Source organism: Stegostoma tigrinum, chromosome 6 (genome assembly GCF_030684315.1).
Source record: "Stegostoma tigrinum isolate sSteTig4 chromosome 6, sSteTig4.hap1, whole genome shotgun sequence".
Classification (NCBI taxonomy): domain Eukaryota; kingdom Metazoa; phylum Chordata; class Chondrichthyes; order Orectolobiformes; family Stegostomatidae; genus Stegostoma; species Stegostoma tigrinum.
In genome coordinates, this window is record NC_081359.1 from 44,158,920 (window position 1) to 44,179,437 (window position 20,518).

At 41.2% G+C, this 20,518-nt stretch overlaps 1 protein-coding gene across 4 annotated transcripts in view; it reads right to left on the minus strand.

Moving 5' to 3' along the window:
* Nucleotides 1-5,643: 5,643 nt before the first annotated feature.
* Nucleotides 5,644-20,518, minus strand: part of dnajc3a (DnaJ (Hsp40) homolog, subfamily C, member 3a) — a 57,852-nt gene continuing 42,977 nt past the window's right edge. For 3 of the 4 annotated variants that reach the window (XM_048532967.2, XM_048532968.2, XM_048532970.2), the window contains 7 exons: nucleotides 18,618-18,799; nucleotides 17,083-17,202; nucleotides 15,021-15,126; nucleotides 14,668-14,788; nucleotides 11,177-11,309; nucleotides 10,621-10,769; nucleotides 5,644-6,020 (listed from right to left, as the gene is read on the minus strand). In XM_048532967.2, coding sequence (XP_048388924.1) covers nucleotides 5,863-6,020; nucleotides 10,621-10,769; nucleotides 11,177-11,309; nucleotides 14,668-14,788; nucleotides 15,021-15,126; nucleotides 17,083-17,202; nucleotides 18,618-18,799 — 969 coding nt within the window. In that variant the 3' untranslated portion in view covers nucleotides 5,644-5,862. Of the gene's footprint in view, nucleotides 6,021-7,961; nucleotides 8,011-10,620; nucleotides 10,770-11,176; nucleotides 11,310-14,667; nucleotides 14,789-15,020; nucleotides 15,127-17,082; nucleotides 17,203-18,617; nucleotides 18,800-20,518 lie in introns of all 4 variants that reach the window. The other variant, XM_048532969.2, reaches the window with a different exon arrangement.

The window sequence follows — 20,518 nt, forward strand, 5'->3', positions numbered from 1 at the left end:
TGATTTTGTAGACCTCAATCAGGTCTCCCCTTACACTCCGTCTTTCTAATGAAAGAAATCCTAATCTACTCAGCTTTTCTTTAATAGCTAGTGCCCTCCATACCAGGCAACATCCTGGTGAACCTCCTCTGCACCCTCTCCAAAGCATCCACATCCTTTTGGCAATGTGGCAACCAGAACTGTACGCAGTCCTCAATGGGGCCGAACCAAAGTCCTATACAACTGCAACATGACCTGCCAACTCTTGTACTCAATACCCCGTCCGCTGAAGGAAAGCATGCAGTGTTTGCCGCCTTGACCGCTCTATTGATCTGCATTGCCACCTTCAAGGAACAATACACCTGAACACCCAGATGTCTCTGCACATCTATTTTCCCAGGACTTTTCCATTTACCGTACAGTTCACTCAAACTATTGAACTGTTGGAACTATACAAAACTGGTTAAGCCACTGTTGATCATTACAGTATTGGAAGGATGGGATTGCACCAGAGATTTGCCACAATGTTGCCTAGGTTGGTCCATTTTAGCACTGAAGGAAAGCTGGATAGACTCAGGTTATTTTCATTAGAACAGAGAAGGCTCACAGGAGACCTGAATTAGGTGTATAACACTGAGTAGCATAAACAAGGTGAGTCAGAAGGAACTAGTCCTCAATGAGGGGCCATAATTGTTTAAAGGTGAGGGACAAAGATTTAGGTGGGTTTGGGAAGAAAGCCTTTTCTGCCAGAGGGTGGTGGGAATTTGAAACACACTGCCTAGAAGAGCAGTAGAGAGAAGAAACCTTCATTTTCAAAAAGTATGTGGATGAGCATTTAACATCAAAAACATTCAAAGTTGAGCCAAGGACATCAGTTAGGCCACTTTTGGAGTGCTGTGTTCTAGTTTCCCTGCTATAGGAACAATGCTATGAAACCTGAAAGGAATCGGAAAAGATTTATAAAGATGTTGTCAGGTTTGGAGTGTTTCAGATGTAGTAGAGGCACTGAAATAGGCTAGGGCTACCTTCCCTGGAGCAGTGGAAGCTGAGTGGTGACCATAGAGAGGTTTATAAAATCTTGAGGGGCATGGATAACCAAAAGGCAACTTTTTCATGCAGAGGGTGCTGCATATATGGAATGAGCTGGTGAAGGCTGGTACAGCTGCACTGTTTAAAAGGAATCTGGCTGGGTATACGAAGAGAAAGGGTTTGAGAGGGACACTAGCCAAATGCTGGTAAATGGGACACCATGGACAAGTTAGACTGAAAGGTCTGTTTGTGCTGTACATCTCTATGACTCTAAGTGCTGGAAAGTGGGATTAGTATAGATAGGTCAGCATAGACTTAAATGAGCCAAACTGAATTTTGTGCTGTATGACTTACTGTATGAGCCTCCATGTAAGTTCACTTTGGTCTTTGACTGCATTGTCCTTCTACAGCTCTTATATTCTATTATTTTGGGATTCCCTTTGACGTTAGCCAGTTTCTTTGTGCTCCCTCTTTGCATCATTTATTTGCATTTTCACCATTCCTTTAGTTTTTCCTATATTCAACTTGGTTCTGAATTTTTTTTAACGTAACTATACACACACACTATTTTGCTTATCAAAATCTCCATCCATTTGGTTAGAGGCAGGGCTCCACTGATGACAAAGTCCTCAACTCCAACATTAACTTCTCTCCAAATAAGTACGGTGTAACTTGAGGGTATTTCTAGTAACTAATGTTATTTCCAGACTTCAGTAATGCTTGTCAAAGATTCACAAACAAACAGTGAACAGTCAGCCTTGAAAGTAATGGAAATGGAATACTAGTCTGATTCTAGATATTAAAAGCCCACCTGTAACATTAAAGTCAACACGTGAGATGCGAGATGTCAAAATAACAATCTGGTATTCACCAGAAAAAAGGAGTGTATGCTATTGCAAAAAAGTTGCTAAACAAGACAAATATCTCACTAACCCCAGTACAACAGGCAAGAAATGCATTTAGTATTTTAGTATTTCAAATTAATAACTTGTAGGATACAACTAATGGCAGATTCTGGTATCACCAGATCTGCCCCAAAGAGAGCAGAAATGAAAACAAAGACTTGTGTATCAATGTCAAAAATTAGCATTCAAATCTACACACTAGTGCAGAGTCTGCACCATACCTTCATGTTCAGCAATCATGGATGGTCTAAAAAAGATATACACTTAACTGCATTTTCTGATATGTTACTAGAATAGAAAATAGAGTTGCAAGACAGCCTTCAGAGTTCATTTTTCTATCGACCACTTCCTAAAGCAAACCAGGTACTACAGCCACATTACCTTAGAGTAACGGAACTGGATAATCCCCAGACTAAAGTCTACATTTAAATCTTCCAAATTTGGCCCCAACCACGATGACCACTATGATCAGAACACTGATCTCTTACAGAAGTGTTTCTCGCTGTGACTTCTGATACACACACACTGCAATGTGCTAGCATCTCAAATACTACTATCAAGCCTATCCCAACTCAGCCTCCCTGTCCCAGACCTGCAAAGGACCTCCTTTTTTTTTTTAAATCCTTCGTAAGATCCACAAGCTGAACACTCAATTTTACTCTGTTATTAGACACTAAAAACTGCACTGGTGCTTCCACTATACCCAGAACCTTCCCCACCATGTGCCTGTCGCCATTAGCCACATGGCCTCCGTTTCTGTGGATGAAAGCACATCCGCTGTCACCCGGTATGCCACTTCCGGTACAGTCGACACCAACACCACTACTGATGCCACCACCTCCATTTAAGGCCAACACAGACATTGAAGATTCTGCGGCTGCCAATGTCAATTTACCAACTGACATCACTCCACCCACCGCCTTCACAGCCAGCACCTCCAGACAAGACCGTAACATCCAGCCCTACCAAGTCTTCACCATCCTCCCCAGACCTCTCCCTTACTGAGGATGAATGGTCAGTCCTCAAAAGCACTCATCTTTGTTCCCCTCCACCCACACATTGACAAATACAGCTCTCGTTTGGATATTGAGCCTCCTCACTTATTTCTTGAGCCTAACGCTCCCTCTGCTGACCCCTTCTGCCGCCTCCAACACACCCCCTCATCCTGGACACCACACCAAGGCCTCTTACCTTCCCTCTTCACCTCTAATTGTCATCAAGACATTGATCGCATCAACCTCTCCACCCCTCACCCACTCCAATCCCAACCTCACCCTAAGAGCCCAGACAAGGGAGGTGCAGTTGTAGTATGGCGCAGTGACCTCTACATCAGAGGCCGGACGCCAGCTCTCTGACCCTTCCTATCGTCCCCTTAATCATGACCCCACCCTCTAGCACCAAACCATCATCAACCTCATCACGTCAGGTGACCTCCCACCCCCAGCCTCCAACCTCAATCGTTCCCCAACCCTGCACCACCTGCTTCCCAAAATCCACAAACCTGACTGCCCTGGTCGACACTGTCTCTGCCTGCTCCTGCCCCACCGAATTTATCTCCACCTATCTGGACTCCATTTTCTCCCCACCTACGTCCATGACTCCATCCACTCTCCACCTCCTCCAGAACGTCTAATTCCCTGGTCCCCAACACCTCATTCACAATGGCCATCCAGTCCCTATACACCTGCATTCCCCATGCAGATGGCCTAAAGTCCCCCTCCACTGACACCCTCACCTACTTATCTGAACTCATCCTCACCCTCAACTTCTCTTTTAATTCTTTCCACTTCCTATAGACAAAAAGGGATGGCCATTGGTACCCGCAGGGGCCCAAGCTATGCCTGCCCCTTTGTAGGATACGTGGAACAATCCCTCTTTCAAAGCTACACTGGCCCTATCACCCATCTCTTCCTCCATTACATTGACTGTTTCAGCACCATCTCCTGTTCCCACGAGGAGCTCAAACAGTTCATCCACTTCACTAACACCTTCCACCCGAACCTAAGTTTACCTGGACCATCTGACACCTCTCTCCTTTCTGGACCACTCTTTCTCCATCTCTGGCATCCACCTGGAAACAGATATCCAATTCAAGCCTACCGACTCCCACAACTACCAAGAATATTCCTCCTTTTACCCATCTTCCTGTAAAAAGACCATTCCCTATTCCCAATTCCTTTGCCTCTGCCGCATCTGCTCCAGAGATGGGACATTCCACTCCCAACATCCCAGATGTTCTCTCACCCCACCAAGAACTGCAACTTCCCCTCCAGTGGTCGAAAATGCTCTCAACTATGTCTCCCACATTCCCTGCACCTCATCCCTCACACCCTCTCCCCACAATAATAACCAAAACAGAATCCCCCTCATCCTCACGTACCAACCTCCAAATCCAACGCATTGTCAAACATTTCCACCATCTGCAATCTGACCCCACTACCAAAGACATTTTTCCCTCCCCACCTTTGTGCTTTCCGGAGGGACCGCTCTGACTCCCTTGTCCGCTCCACATTCCTCTTCAGCCCCACCACCCCCAGCATATTTCCCTGCAACTGAAGCAAGTGCAACACCTGCCCCCTCACCCCCGTCCCAAGCCCTAAGGCGGCTTTCCACATCAAACAGATGTTCACCTGCACATCTGTAAATGTAGTATACTGTATCCACTGTTCCTGTTGTGGCCTCCTCTAAATTGGGGAAACCAGCAGAGGCTTGATGACTGCTTTGCAGAACACCTATGCTCAGTTCGCAACTAAGCCTCCCAATCGTGAACCATTTCAACTCTTTCCTCCCCCCCCCCCAACTTAGGTGACATATCCATCTTGGGCCTCCTGCATTGCCACAATGACGCCACCCGAAAGATGCAGGGACAGCATCTCATTTCACTTCAGAACCCTGCAGTCCAATGGTATCAACGTGGACTTCACAAGCTTCAAAATCTCCCCTCCCCCAACCATACCCCAAAACCAGCCCAGCTAGTCCCACCTCCCTAACCATTCTTCCCATCAAGCCCCACCCCCAAATCCTAATCACTAACCTCATCCCACCTCCTCAACTTGTCTGTCCTCCCTGGACTGACCTATCCACTCCGTAACTCCCCACCTACATTCACCTTCACTGGCTCTAACTCCACCTCTTCAACCTGTCTGTCTCCTCTCGCCCCATCTTCTTTCTCCATCTTCTATCCACCAACCCCGCCTCCCTATTTACTTCAGAATCTCGTTCCCCTACCCCACTTCTGAAGAAGGTCTCGACCCAAAACGTCAAACTTTCCTGCTCATCTGACGCTGCTTAGCCTTGCTGTGTTCATCCAGCTTCATACCGTGTACAGTGACACTTGTACAGTCACTTGCTAGATGGAACAACTTTTTTTCCTGGATGCAACCATTGTAGTGTCCACTTCCAATACAGTTAGAAGCAAATTAAAATGGATCAAATAGTGAATGGGATATCAATGTGTTCAAAACAATTCAAAAAAATGTTCTAATTATCTTAAGTCTTAGAAGTTCAATTCCATGAATTTGCAACAGTCCCATAACATAAATTAAATTAAAGGATCAGATAAATGTCATTTCAAGCTACTAAACCAATCTCATGCCACTGAAAAATTTTACAAGGCCAGTTTTAATGATACTAAATTGCTGTTATTGCAATTCTTTTCTTAGAGGCTTTAGACCTCACCTATGCAAGAGAATGATAAATATTTATGGAGGAATAAATTACTTGACAGGAATTACATTTAAGGCAATCTGCTTTATTAGAAGTGTACATCACATCTATATTTAATGAAAATATTTAAACTTTTTCAAAAGTGAAAAATACTACATTCTGAACATTTTTGGCTGAACAAAGTCACACTGTTTAAACTTTCAGATCTGAGTTTCTGGCATCACATTCAATATTTCTGTTCTATAAAAAGTCTTTATAGAAATGAGTAGATGATACTCAAGACTTAGTTAAAGTGGAATTTAAAATTAAAAGGTCCTCCTGAGCCAAAAGGATTAAATCCTTGCCACTGGTTCCAGGATCTGTGAAAACTGTGACCACCGCCACCTTGTTGATTTTCTGGATCAAGAGGATCCTCCCCAGAATCAAATTTCTTCCTCATTTCTATTACAAAAGAAACAAAAAAATATTAGCACAAGGTTAGAGCACTGACCGATAAACAGTAGCCAGCATCCAGTGTCCATGTCACCTTTGTTGAGCAATCCAGTTAGCCCCATTCCCCACAGCCCTGAATCTATTTCCTTTAAGTGCCACCTAGTTTCCTTTTGATTTTATTGGTCATTTCCACTTACACCACCCTGGAGGCAGCAAACGCTGGATCATTTGCTGCACAAGTTAATTCTGCCTCACCACCCATCCCCCATAAGCTTTTGATAAGAAATAGGTGGAAGTCTTTGTGCAATCAGCCAACATTAACAGCTTTGTTTTCTACCTTTAAAAAAGCCTATCAGAAGTTATCTTCAACATTATCAAATCTTCCAAAATTCAATCTTGTTCCAAAGAAAGAAGTACATCCTCTGACAGCATCATTGGCTGAACATTTAATGCCCAGCCCTAACTGCCAAGAGGGCAGTTAAGAGTCAAACACATTTGCTGTGGGTCTGGAATCACACACAGGTAAGGAGAGCAGTTTCTCTCCTTTTTTTTAAAAAAAAGTGAGCCAAACAGGTTGTCGTGGCACAAAAACAGAAGTTGCTGGAAAAGCTCAGGTCTGGCAGCATCTATGAAGAAAAAAAATCAGTTAATGTTTTGAGTCCAGTGACCCTTCCTCAGAACTGATGGGAGCTGGGAAAATGTCAGTTTATATGCAGAAAATAGACAGGGGATTGGAATAGCAAGTAAACAACAGGATAGAGCCTAGAGAGAGAACAGTTGGACAGATAAGAGTTAATAACTAGAACAGAGAACATAACAGCACAGTACAGGCCCTTTGGCCCTCGATGTTGTGCCGACCTGTCATACCGATCTCAAGCCCATCTAACCTAAACTATTCCATGTACGTCCATATGCTTATCCAATGATCCAACTGGGAGGGTGAATAGTTGTTCATCCGTCTCTAGCTTGATGCAGTGTTCCAGTGAAGCTCAACACAAGCTAGAAGAGTAACATCTCATTTTCCACTTGGGGACCCTGCAGCTCTCTGGACTCTATAGAGTTAAATAATTTTTAAACTCTCCCATGCCCTAGCCCTAGCGATCTACAATTAGCACAATGTTACAATAGTGGTCACATTAGTCTGGACTTTTGGTTACCAGTCGAATAATGATGTGAAGACATTCATTAAAATCCCATTGCAGCACCTGGGCTATTTTACACAATCCTACGGCAAGAAGCTGGTCTCAGTAATGCTGATGAGATTGCCATTAACATGAAGGCCAAAAGGGAGTCAGGAAGGGGAGAAGAAAAACACTCAAAGGTGGACAGAAAGCCAAAAAGATACCACTCAACTGTGCAACCTTAAAGTGTATTTATTAAAAATAAAACTCATCTCCCTCACTTTTCCTCCTGGAACTTTTAGCTATTCCAAATCACTGTGGGTCTGAATACAGATTAAAAATGGGAGACTCTTTCCAGTTAGGAGGTAAAGCATCAGAAAGCACGATTTTAGGAGCACAGCAACAGGGGGAAAATAAGACTAGGTGGAAAAGCTCAGTAGGTCTAGCAGCATCAGCGAAGAGAAAATCAGAATTAATCTTCTGGGTCATGTGACCCTAACAGACCTGAAATGTTAACTCTAATTTTCACTTCACTGATGCTGCCAGACCTTGAGCCTTTCCAGCAACATCTGTTTTTGTTTCCCATTTACAGCATCCACAATTCTTTTGGTTTTTAAAATGGGGGAAATAATATGTTTTCATCTTGTCACATTTGGTTATGCAGCATATTGAGGACTCTCTCCACACAGCATGGAGGCAATCATGGCTTTCAAAAGGGAATTGAGTAATTACCTTGAGATAATTTTCAGGATAACAGGAAAAGATCAAGGCACTGGAACTAAAAGTTGCTCTTGCAGAGAGACAACATCAATACAAGAAGTTGACTTACCTATTTCTGTGCTGTCACAATCTGATTGTAGGGTAAATTTCATAATAATCTGGGAATTAATATACAGAAAGATGCTGAAGGCATCTCAAAATGAGACACGGTGACAGTACAACCCTGAATTACATGAATGCTGAACAACAGTAAGCAGCATATTATGCAACTGTACAATCCAACAAAACCGTGGGATTATAGCTGGGAAGGATGAACGTAGACAACATTCCAGAGGAGGTGCATAAAATCACTTATGGATGTAGGTTGAGAACGTGGTTAAGTGTCCTAGGCTTTAATAACAAGGGCTCAGAGTACAAGAGCAAGAAAATGATTTTGCACAAGACACTAGTTCAGCCTCAGCGCAAGTATACTGTGTGCAGTTATTGGCATCTTCATTTTACAAAGTAGAAGGGACCTCACTTTCCCTCTCAGAACACGAACTCCCTACTACTGCAAAAATGAAGTCATGAACATTTTCAACTGTAGGGACAATGTTACCTTTTTGAAACTGAGACTTTATTTCCAAAGACTTCAGTGCCACTTTGTCCTAAGGAAGAACAGCCCTTCCAATAGTCAAGTTTTAGTTTGCTACAAATCTATAGGCACAAGGCAATTAAGAGCCAATAGAATTGAAAAGTCTCTCTCCCTCTGTGCGGATGTAAACAAAACAAGGAAGCTAAAAACAAACAAGTCCTGGGTTAACTGAATATCAAGTGTGGAAGAGAACTATCACTTCATAAACAGATTATTAATGCCAAAACTCAAAAGGAACAATGACCGTTTAACCTAGACTTGTGTTCTGGATTGGTGGTCTTAAGAATTTTTGTTCTCCATCTTTTTTCTCCCACCTGAGGTGCCAAATCATCTGTCTTTTGCTGGAGATCACTAGTGATTACATATGAGCTTTTTAAAAAGGAATACAAACTAAGTTGCACAGAGGTAATTAGAAATACTTTTCCTGTTTTTAACATTAGAGTTGAGTTATTTTCTGTTAATGGCAAAGTATGTGTCCCACTCTGGTCACACTAAAATGAAGGACAGAGAAGTTTTGGAGAGGGTGCAAATGAGAACTTTACCAGGATGTTGCCTGGATTGGAGTGCATTAGCTCTAAGAGGACATTGAACAAATTGGAATTATTTTTGAGAGAACATCAGAGGCTAGTAGCAACCTGACAGAAGTTTAAAAAGGAGATATGTGAGGAAAGGTTTTTTTTTTGCAGGGCAAAGGGGTGCAGACCACAAACAGGCAGAGTTAGTTAGTTTGAGTGCTGCAGATATATAGACCAAAGGGCTGTCCTGTTCTACAAAACCTGGTAGGAAATGTTTTTGTCCTGACTAATAGTCAGTCTGGCAAATTGGAGACCCGAGTTAGTCTCCTACATTTTGTGATAGGATGTGAAATAATGGAGCATGAAGACAAAAAAATAAGTAGCATGCGTGACAGCATTAAAGTTAATTGTTCAAGGCATGAAGAACTTCAGTTAAGGCAAATTGCAGAAATTGGGTACAATCTTTCTTGGAGAAGGGAGCTGAGAGGATATTTGATACAGGCATTCAAATTCAGGAGAAATCTGAACAGAATAGTTATGTAGAAATTGTTGTCACATGGAAATTATACAGCACACAAGAACGCTGTCAGAAACTGTGGAGAGAGATTCAACAGAAGCATAAGAGAATTAGATGGAGGCGGCTGTGCTAAGTCTCATCTCCATGCAACCCTGCAGAGGGAATTTCTCATCGGGAGAACCAGCGCAGGCCAGATGAGGTAAGTGGTATCCTAACTCAGAAAATAACTGTCTATTTTGTCTGAAGTGGTGTACCTCAAACAGATCTCCTTCCATAAATATAGACCCAGCATTAACAAGTATCAGAGAATTTGGGAACTGCAGATGCTGGAGAATTCCCAAGATAATAAAATGTGAGGCTGGATGAACACAGCAGGTCAAGCAGCATCTCAGGAGCACAAAAGCTGACGTTTCGGGCCTAGACCCTTCAGAGAGCTCTCTGAAGAAGGGTCTAGGCCCGAAACGTCAGCTTTTGTGCTCCTGAGATGCTGCTTGACCTGCTGTGTTCATCCAGCCTCACATTTTATTACCCAGCATTAACAAATTCAATTTGTAGCTAAAATCCCTCATCCCTGGAAGCAGTCTGGAAACTCCTCTGCATCCTCAAGAATTTTCACATCCTACTCAACTATGGTGACCAGATTCAGGGTGCCCCAATGTAATTGTAGCCTACCTGGAATATTATAAAGATTCAGCATAACTTTGCTTTTGCACTCAAACATCTTTATATGAAGCTCCAGATTTCCCCATGCTTTGCTAATTACAATATTGTGATATGATTGCTGCCCTCCTTCAAAGGTTGTTCATCTCAGGTCTTGCCCCTGCACACTAAATATGTAACAGTTAATTATCTCTTTCTCTTTTCCTAATCTCTCACTTCTCCAATTTAAAAAGGTCCAACTAGAGCTTGCCTGCTCACTCTGCAGTACATTCTGTTGCAGATATCTGCACCTCTTTACAGGTTCAAGAACAGCAGCAAATAAATATTTGCACTTCAAACACGGATTTCAGAGTCTGGAGAAAACTTCTATTGCATATTGAAATGGAATGCCAATAAATTATTTCTGCCATTAAAGATAAGCAATAAAAAGGTTGCTCCATACCTGGATCGGTGAGCACTTCTTTCGCAGCTGCTATGTCGATGAATTTTTTTTCTGCTTGTTTCTTTTCAGTTTCTTCCTGGAAGTTATCAGGATGCCATTGCATTGCAAGCTTCCTGTATGCTTTTATAATCTCACGTTTTTTGGCACTTCTGAAAATGGCAAAGTTTACAGAAACTACATTTTATGATTTTTGGAGGTCCTCTGTACAACATCTATATCCATAAATATTGAGTGGGTCTGAGCTATCTGAAAGAGTAGAAGTTAATTTTCTCCATATTTCAACCAATCATAAAAGTAAAAGCTGGAACAGTTCAGAATGCATGCTCAAAGAATATTCCTACATTTAAAATACATTGTCTTAAAGCATTATAATTTAATACAGTGCCACAGTCAGTAAATAAAGAAACTCATGCATACTGTAATAATGGTACAGACTACAGGCTACTGAATTAGTTATTATTTGCAACTTGTAGGTTAAGCAGAGCTTTTCAATTACTTTACTCCAGATTCAGGATCTTTAGATACTGCACCACTTAGCAAAGATTTTCGTAAATACCTTTTCACTCCTAATATCTTGTAGTAATCTTTTTTCTGTGACTGTTTTAAAAGTTTCTGTGCTCTTTCCAGTCCTTCCTTTATTTCTTGATCGTGGTCACTGTGGTCTCTTGCAACTTCATAGTCTTTAATTGCTATACAACAATACAGACACCAGAATTTACTCTTCGCATGTTGAACATCAAGTCTCTTACTCACTTAAGTGGGCTTAAGACAAGCTGTAGTTTATTTCACAGTTTGAAAAAAACTAGTTTTATAATTACTTACTTTTGCCAACTGACATTAAGCAAAGTTTAAAAAAGTCTTCATTATCCATTGTACTTCTTAATTAAATCAGACAGGCGGGTTGGTGAAAGAAAAAGCCAGAATTCAAAAACAATATAATCCACTACTTGCAATGTTAGTGAGCAAGTGAGGACCACATATTCAAAATTACAGTGTCTGGCAGAGTAAAACAAAAGAGAAGCTTCCAGTGTCAGGAGTATTGTGCCTTCTGGTTCACAGATCTCAGGTATTTTGCAATACAAGCAATGGTGACACGGGGAAAAGCTCCTGCAGTGAGTGGTTAGGATCTGAAAATGTACTGTTCAGAGTGCATTGGAAGTAAGTTCAAGTAGCAGAAGGGAAGTGGATCATTATTTAAGAAGTGTAAATATGACAGTCACAGAGAAAGACAGGGAATAGCATAAGAAAAACTGTTGTGTCAGAGGGATAGCACAAGTGTGATGGTCCAAATGACCTTCTCTTGTGACATAGTCATTCTTGACTCCATATGTCAAATTTGACACCAGCATCCTTTTCACCTGCACACAAAGGCCATGAAACAAATCAAACAACTGGAGAAGAGGAATTCATATGGTCGTGAGGGTGGGAGGGAGGAGAGTCTAATTAGGTATCCATTGAGGAAAGGTTGGACTTGCATCTGTTGGGACTTAGAGCAAGTAGCGGCTTGCCTATTTACAATCAAAGGTCAGGTGAAAATATACTGTGAAACTCCTGAATCTTTGCTTCCACCACCTTTTCATGGAGAGTTTCACAGTCCTTGAGTATATTTAAGGCAAGGGTAAACGTATTCTTGTTCAGTAAGGAAGCTAGGATAATCAGGGGTTGGTAGGAATAGAGATGAGGTTACAGATCAAATTAGCTAGCAGAGAAGTTAGGGAGTGAATGGTACACTTTTGGTACACTTGTGTACTGCATTTTTGCTGACATCTGAAGTGACCAATCCATGACAAGGGGGTTCTAACACAAGTTCTGCATGTAGTGTGGTTCTTACATGCCACCATCATTGATATCAGTCTTAGTGCTTGCTGCTAAACCACTTATACCAACAATACCATTGTGGCACACTCCACATAATATGAAGAAACGGAGAGAGCCACTGGATCCTGCAAAGGCTAAAGGCCCTGACAACATTCTGTCAATAATACTGAAGACTTGTGCTCTAGAACTTGCCACTCCCCTAGCCAAGCTGTCCTAGTATAGTTACAACACTGGTATCTAGTGGCAATGTGCAACATTGCCCAATACGTCAAGTATACAAAAAAGCAGGACAAACCCAACCTGGCCTAACGCCGCCTCAGTCTACTCTCAATTATCAGTAGTGATGGGTAGGCAGGCAACACCCCTTGATATCCAATGGTGTCACCATTGGTGAACTCCCCCCATTGACCAGAAACTCAACTGGACTCACCACAAAAAGTGGCTACAACAGCAGGTCAGAAGCTACGAATCTTACAATGAGCAACTCACTTCCTGACACCCCAAAACCTGTCCAGTCACGGGGCTGAAGTCAGGAGTGACATGGAATACTCCTCACTTGCTTGGATGATCACAGCCCAAAAACACCAAGAAGCTCGACACCATCCAGGGCAAAGCAGCCTGCTTGACTGGCACTACATCCACTCCCTCCACCACTGATGCACAGTAGCAGCAGCGTGTACCACCTACAAGATACACTGCAGAAATTCACCAAAGATCCTTGGACAGCACCTTCCAAACCCACAACACTTCCATCTAGAACAGGGCAGCAGACATATGGGAACACCACCTCCTCCAAGTTCCCCTCCAACTCAAATTTATCACAGTTGCTGGGGTTAAAATCCTGGAATTCCCTACCTAATGCTGTTGAGAGTCAACCTACAGTAGGTGGACTGCAGTTGTTTAAATATGGCAGTTCACCACCACCTTCAAGAGCAACTAGGAATAGGCAAGTAGTGTTAGCCAGTCAGCGACACCCACATCCCACAAATGCATAGAAAAAAATTCCATATTTGGTATTTCCTGTATAGCACAAGACATCATTTACATCTATCACATTAATAATTAGTTTTCTGAAAACAAGCAAATGTTTAGTACACAGGAAAGTGTGAATCACTAGTCATGACTCCCACTAGTTGCCACCCTATCCCATACTTTCAACAGTCTGCATGAATAAAGGTTTTGCTCTGAGAAGGAATGAAAACCAAAACATCAAAAGGGAGGTGGGCAAGGGACAGTCATCCAATATTGTGAACAGCTGTCCCATGGTCAACTGCTGAGAGGGTTTCAACAGGGATTGAAATGGCATAGGTCCCAGTTTGCAGGCTGGCCATCTACTAATAGTGATAGGTGGGGAGGAGTGGCATGAAGATCCTTAAGTAGAGACTTGAGCATTGCCTTCGTTAGTCCAAAAGGCAAGAACAAAAAAGTCCTGTTGATACCAAGAGACCACCAAAAAAAATGACCAAGGTATCAGTGATGTGCAAGTGTGTTGCTCCTACCCAAAATTTGAGAGAATGGATTTGGGAATCAATGAAGGACACTCATCTGTCATGGATCGTGAATTTCAGTCAAGTAGAAGAGAACAATGTACCATATCTAAACTGGTGCATTTCAATACATTCAAATTGCTATAAATCGATACAAGGGTAACTGTAATTGCAGACCCAAAAAAAAAAGTGGAGATGATCTGCTAAGGGTTTCCAGCATTGATTTTAAATGCAGTCAAGGGCTTAGCCCAGCACAAGTTAACATCTGTAGGGGTAGACAAAAAAATTCGAGGGAAAGTTCAGTAATGTCACTACGGTAACATTATATATCCTTCCTGGACCAGACTACTCAAGTCTTTCTGTATTTGCACATACTTACATGAGTACAAACTAAGTATGGTTGAAGCAAGTATTGCATCAAGAAAACAATGCAAAGAAGGGACAGACAGAAAGGATTCACTGCACCCAAATTCACAGCTTAGAGCTTCCCCTGCTTATTCACAAACTGTCAAACTTTTAAGTGAGCTTCATGTTTAGCTGCAGAGTCTAACCAGTTTAAACTGACTATCCAAACAAACAGTTACAAAACTGAGGATAGGACTATTGTTACACCAACTGTAAAGATCACAAGTACAGATTCAAGACATGTAGAAGAAGTGTACAAGTTTTCTTCACAGTTTCAAAGCCAGTTCAAAAAGGAATAATGAGATTTTAAATTTGAATACAATGACAAAAAAAGTACCTTCTTCATATTGCTCCTCTAAAATGTAAGCTTCTGCTCGGTCCTTTAATGCATTTATATTGTTGGTATCCAGCTGCAATACTTCTGTGCAAGTTTTTATGGCTTCTTTTCCTTGTTGGTTCTAAACAAGATATAATAGCAGGGCACAATTTAATAAATACTATCTTCAAGAATCACTCACTAATTATCCTTGAAGGAAAAAACCTGGACATAATTGCAGTTAGATTTACATTACTTGCAAATAGGAGACTGAAGTGAATAAAATTTACATGGCCTATTCAGCAAAATGGAATTATAATCCGTCACAGGATGACACAATCAAAACTAAAATCCCAAATAACTCAAGTTCTTACCTTTGATAAACAATGACAAATTCTCTCTTTTGCATACAAGCTATACTGCAGAACGTTTGGCTCAGTTTTCATAGCAGTTTCATATTTACTGACAGCATCAGGGTATCTATGGCAAGAAATAAAACATTTTCATTGGATTAAGAATTGGAAGCAAAATCTTCTGTATTTCTTGTGATAAGCAGAGGAACCTTTCAGTTATGGAATCTATATACTATTACCAGAAAGCTATGCCAAATAATGTCCCTAAAGTATTAGTTTGCAAATAATGCATTTTAAGTTGAAGGATCAAAGATAGTGTAGGAGGATGATGCAAACCCCAGAGATAGGAGGAGCAAGGCTATCTTGCTTGCAGGAAGGCTTTACCTCCCACAGTCTGAAGATATTATGTTAGGTTGATTGGCTATGCTAAGTTGCTCTGGCGTGTCCAGGGATGTGCAGGATAGGTGGGTTAGCCAAAGTAAATTCGGGGTTACAGAGATAAAAGGTGTTTCTGGGTGAGAGGCTCTGCATGTTGGTACAGGCTGAATGGCTCCTTCTGCTCTATAGGGATTCTTTGATTACACCCAGGAGAGCTTTCTGACAGAATGCAAGAATCCCAAACAAGGAAGCAGTTCTGGAGCTAATTTTTGGAAATGAGATCAAGCAAGAGGAAGATGCATCAGTGTGGGAACATTTTAGAGATAAACACAGAATCATAGAAGTCATAGAATCCCTACAGTGTGGAAACAGGCCCTTCGACCCAACAAGTCCACACCAACCCACTCAAAGCCATCCCCTTATAACCCACTAATCTACACATCTCTGGACACCACAGGCAATTTAGCATGGCCAATCCACCTAGCCTGCACATCTTTGGATTGTGGGAGGAAACCACAGTGCCCAGAGGAAACCCATGCAGACACTGGGAAAACGTGCAAACTCCACACAGATGCTCACCCGAGGGTGGAATTGAACCAGAGTCCCTGGCACTGTTGTGAGGCAGCAGTGCTAACAACTGAGCCACTGTGCCACCCCACTTTAAATTTGAGATAGTAATGGAGGAGGATCAGAGTTTACTGACAAATGTAAAATTAGCTTCTCTGCTTTTTAAAAAAGTAAAAAAGTAGATTAGGAGCAGCTACTTGCATACAAAAAGTGTTTTTGGGCAGTGGAGGGTATTCAAGCAAGAATGAGAACATAAGAGGGCAAATATGATCCTGTTGTTAAGGCAGTTAGTGGAACTAAGACTCCAGAATGCCCAGTGGTCAAGGAACACAGGCTTGAAAGTTACATAAGTAGAAGTTTATGACAGATGCCAAAAGTTCAATACAGCAGAATTCAAATACAAGAATTCAAATCAAAATACAAGCAGTATAAAAGTACGAGAAGGGTGGGTGTAAAAAAATTTAGCAGACAAGACATTGTTCACAAATACAAAAGATGACAGACTTCATTCTTCAATTCTATGAAGAACAAAAGGATAACTTAGGAAAGACAAAGCTGCATTAGGAGCAACAGAAGAAATACGAAACAGAAAATGTTCAAGAAACCCAGCAAGTCTAGCAGGACCTGTGGAGATGGTATTTATGCCAACTGGGGTAACGGCAGAGAGAATGAGTGCAGACAACGGGATGGATGATATTAAGCCTAGGGAGGAAAGAAAACTGACTGTGGGGGTCACCAATAGATGAAAATGCATCAGCTATGCTGAAAACAGTCCATGTCGTGGCAGAACCACCGTTAATGGGGTGTGTAAAAGAGGACATTAGAGGAAGTGTTCAGTCTTTAAAATTACTGAATTCCTTGTAGATTCCTGAAGGCCACGGGGTCCCCAAGACAAAGATGAGATACTTTACTTCCAGCATGCATTGAGACAGACTCAAGACATAAATGTTGGCAAGTGAACAAGTTGCGCTGAAATGGCAAATCAACGGGAATTTTAAATAACAGACGAAATGGGCAAATGCTTTTTGGAACACTTACAGTCTGCATTTTGTCTCCCCAATGTAGAGGGAAACCACATGGTGATTAGCACAATACCACTATGATAAATCAAAACTAGGGCAATTTAAAAATTTCTTACTTTTCTTGTTTTATCAGTTCTTCTGCAGTTGCCAGCTGCTTGTTGAGTTTTTTCACTTGCTTGTAATGGGCAAAACAGAGTTTGTGATCTGGGTCCAATTTCAGGCATTCTCGAATTTCACTACACAAAACAAAAAATGTCACTGCAAAGCTGGCAAGCGTTCAGAGAGACAAATTTTATTTCTACAAAGGAACAGGAAAATAAGGAAAATGAACGGTGTGACTAGTGGAAACAGTTGGGCTCATATCCATCACAAGTTTAATGTCTATTTTTAATCCCAACCTCTTGCACTCAACCAAAAGATGACAAATATTGAACTGGTTTAAAACAAAAACTAATATTTCATGAAGAACATGCATTTGCAGTACAATTGCTTTGTATAGAATTGCAGAATGACAACTTTATTCAAAATAGTGAAGATCCTGCAGAATATATAGTTCTTTACTTCCTATAACAATTTTAAACTGCCTAGAAATGTTATTTCTGTAATACTTTCTCCAGAACTCAGAGGCTTAGTGGCAGTTTATTTTCAGACAACATCTGATTTTACTTTGTTTCACGCATTTTAAAGCAAGCTCCCATTTTACGTTATTCGTTCTTCTTTTACATTGTTTAGCTAATGGGGCTAGTACTTATATTTAGCACTGTAGTGTCACACTGGATCATGTGACTCTACACCAGATCCAAGCAGCACAATTTTCTACTGATGTTACTCCCTGATTCTTATAAGGAGTTGATTGCAGGTCATAACTTACTAAGGAAAAACACATCCCATCATCTGCCATCTTCCCCTCAAGCCCCACTTGGGGGAAAAAGAAAGAAAAGAGGACTCACTAGATTAGTTCTTGAGAGAAGAGGATTGTCTTGAGGGGTTGAGGAAATTGGCTCCCTATTTTGTGGAAAGATGAATGAGGGGAATCTCAGACATACAAGTTAATGAAGATAAAAGATATTAAAAATAAAGATGTTAGTTACCCTAGCTAGGGAATCTAGAACAAGGAGAAACAGCATCCCAGGAGTGGAGTCCATTATTTAGGAGGTGGACTCAAGAGTTGGACATTTTGAAATTTACATCTCAGAAGGTTGTGTGTACAGTCACTGACTACGTTCAAGGTCAAGACCAATTTTTAATCTGAGTTGAGGGACATGGGGGAGCCAGGTAACAGAGTGGAATTAAAGCCCAAGATCCAGCGATGATGATAATGAATGACAGAGTAGGCTCCACAGGTTGTTCAGTCTACTCCTGCTTCTCATGTTCCTTCCAGCAATAAATACAAGAATGCTTAAGAGCTACTAAACTGCAATTACCTGTTAGGTACTTCAAAAAGGAAGCAACTTGAAATTCTAGATTTCTCCTACATGAGAATTAATCCATAAAACATTAACCTCCTTCACAAAACAAAAACAATTTACAAATGGCTGACAAGCCAGATAAACAAAAAAGAATTGCAAAGTTAACAATCCTCACAAAAAGATAATGATTTGTAGTTCAAAAATCATAGGAGATAAATGTAATAAAGTGGTAGGATACTTGCCTAAGAGACATTTCATGGTCTCCAAGTTGGTAATAGATTATACTGACTTTGTAGAATGCTTCAGTGTTGTCATGTTTAAGTTTTGATGCTGCTTTCAAGTCACTTATTGCTTTTCCACTTTCATCAATCTGTGTGTAGCATTCTGCACGGAGTTCTCGTAACTCAGAATCCCAAATACATGTCTGTTGCAGAAGACAGACAGACACACAGACCTTTAGTGCTAAATTGTTTAAATATGCTTTGCGAAACTTAAGGGAACAACTTGCATTTACTGTAGATGTCATTGTAGAAGTTGACCTCTGACGCCTCAAAGAGATCACTCATAAAACAATTGTGTGCATAGCATGTTCGTGGCTTAAGAGTGGAGAGGTCACCTTGTACATCAGCTATATTTTTAAAAAGCTGCCATGCGAGATCTCCTCAGCTTGAGCATTTTTGAACTCCCGCATCGAGTGATGTGCCAGTCAGCAAATCCACATTTGTGGGGTCAAAAAGTTAAGGTTAACTACTAATACAAATGTAGCATGTTATGGCTGAAAAGAGCAGTCAACTTAATATGCTGAACACATCAAAACACATGATTCTGGAGGTGAAAAAGATTCTAATATTGAGCCAATCTGTATGCTGTGTTCTATGGTATACAGGATCTTTAAAAGTAGGTTTCCTAATGAGGGATAAATTAATTGTGTAACAAATGCTGGGCCAAGTGTGATATGATTAGAAATTTCTAATGGGTGACAAGTGAAAAAAAGGGATGCATGACGCAGTAATTACATGAATTCAGCGGAAAGACAAGGACAGGAGAGGTGGAAAAAAATCATGCAAATAGGAGAGGGGGCCATGAAGAAATTTAAAATATCTTTAAATCTGGGCTTTCTAGAAGCCAAAAAAGGAAAACTAGAATAGGGCAGCATTTTAGAATAGATCAACTTTATACAGGGTTGCAGGATGGTGTAATGACAGATATTCATAAGAATGGAGAGCAGACGAAGGTAACAAAACAATCCAGTGCACCACAGCATGACCACAGTGAGAGAACATGCTCAAAAAGCAAGAGTGACAGCAATATGGAAATAACTGCTGGAGGAAACATATACACAACACCATGAGACTATAAAGGTAATAACGCAGTTAATCTTGTCCACTGCATCTCACACACGCATGCACATCTCGGATGCCCTAACATGTATCTATTGACAGCACCCCGCCCCAACACTACAGGGGCTCTTGACTTGGCAACACCACAATTTTAGATTCTAGTTTTAGTTTAGATTCCTTCATTGCCTTACCCCTCAGTTCTTTAATCTCTAGCCTTACACCTCTTAAAGATCACTATGCTCCTCCAATCCTGGCCTCTTGCACAACCTAGAGAAATTTTAACTGTTCCACTAATAGAAGTCTGTTTTCAATCCCTTGCATCCTTAGCTTTACAATTACCTCCCAGACCTTTCAAATTTTCTATCTATCTCCAACTGGAAGATATGCCACAATCTGTCCTCATGTGGGCCTACGTTAAATTGTGTTTCATAACATTCAAGACACTGAGAAAGGTCATTTATAAAAAAAAGGCACTACATAGCTGCATCTAGCTGACAGACTGAAACACCCTACATGAAGCTGGATGAACTTTCCTGGTGAGGATGATGATAGGAGATATGGCACACACCTACCTCTTAGAGGAAGGTAGATAGGAGCAGCTTAAGCAATTTGCATTTTCCTTCTCTATTACCCAAAAATTTTGCAGAATGTGCAAGGTCCTATAAATTTCCAGCCAAACATAGCAATTGGCTTCCTGTAAGCCTTACGAAAACTGAAGTGGAACTTTATACCTAATAGGAAAGTAATTTAAAAGCACCCAGCTGCATATTCCTTTCAAACAGGCACCAGATAAATCAGTACAA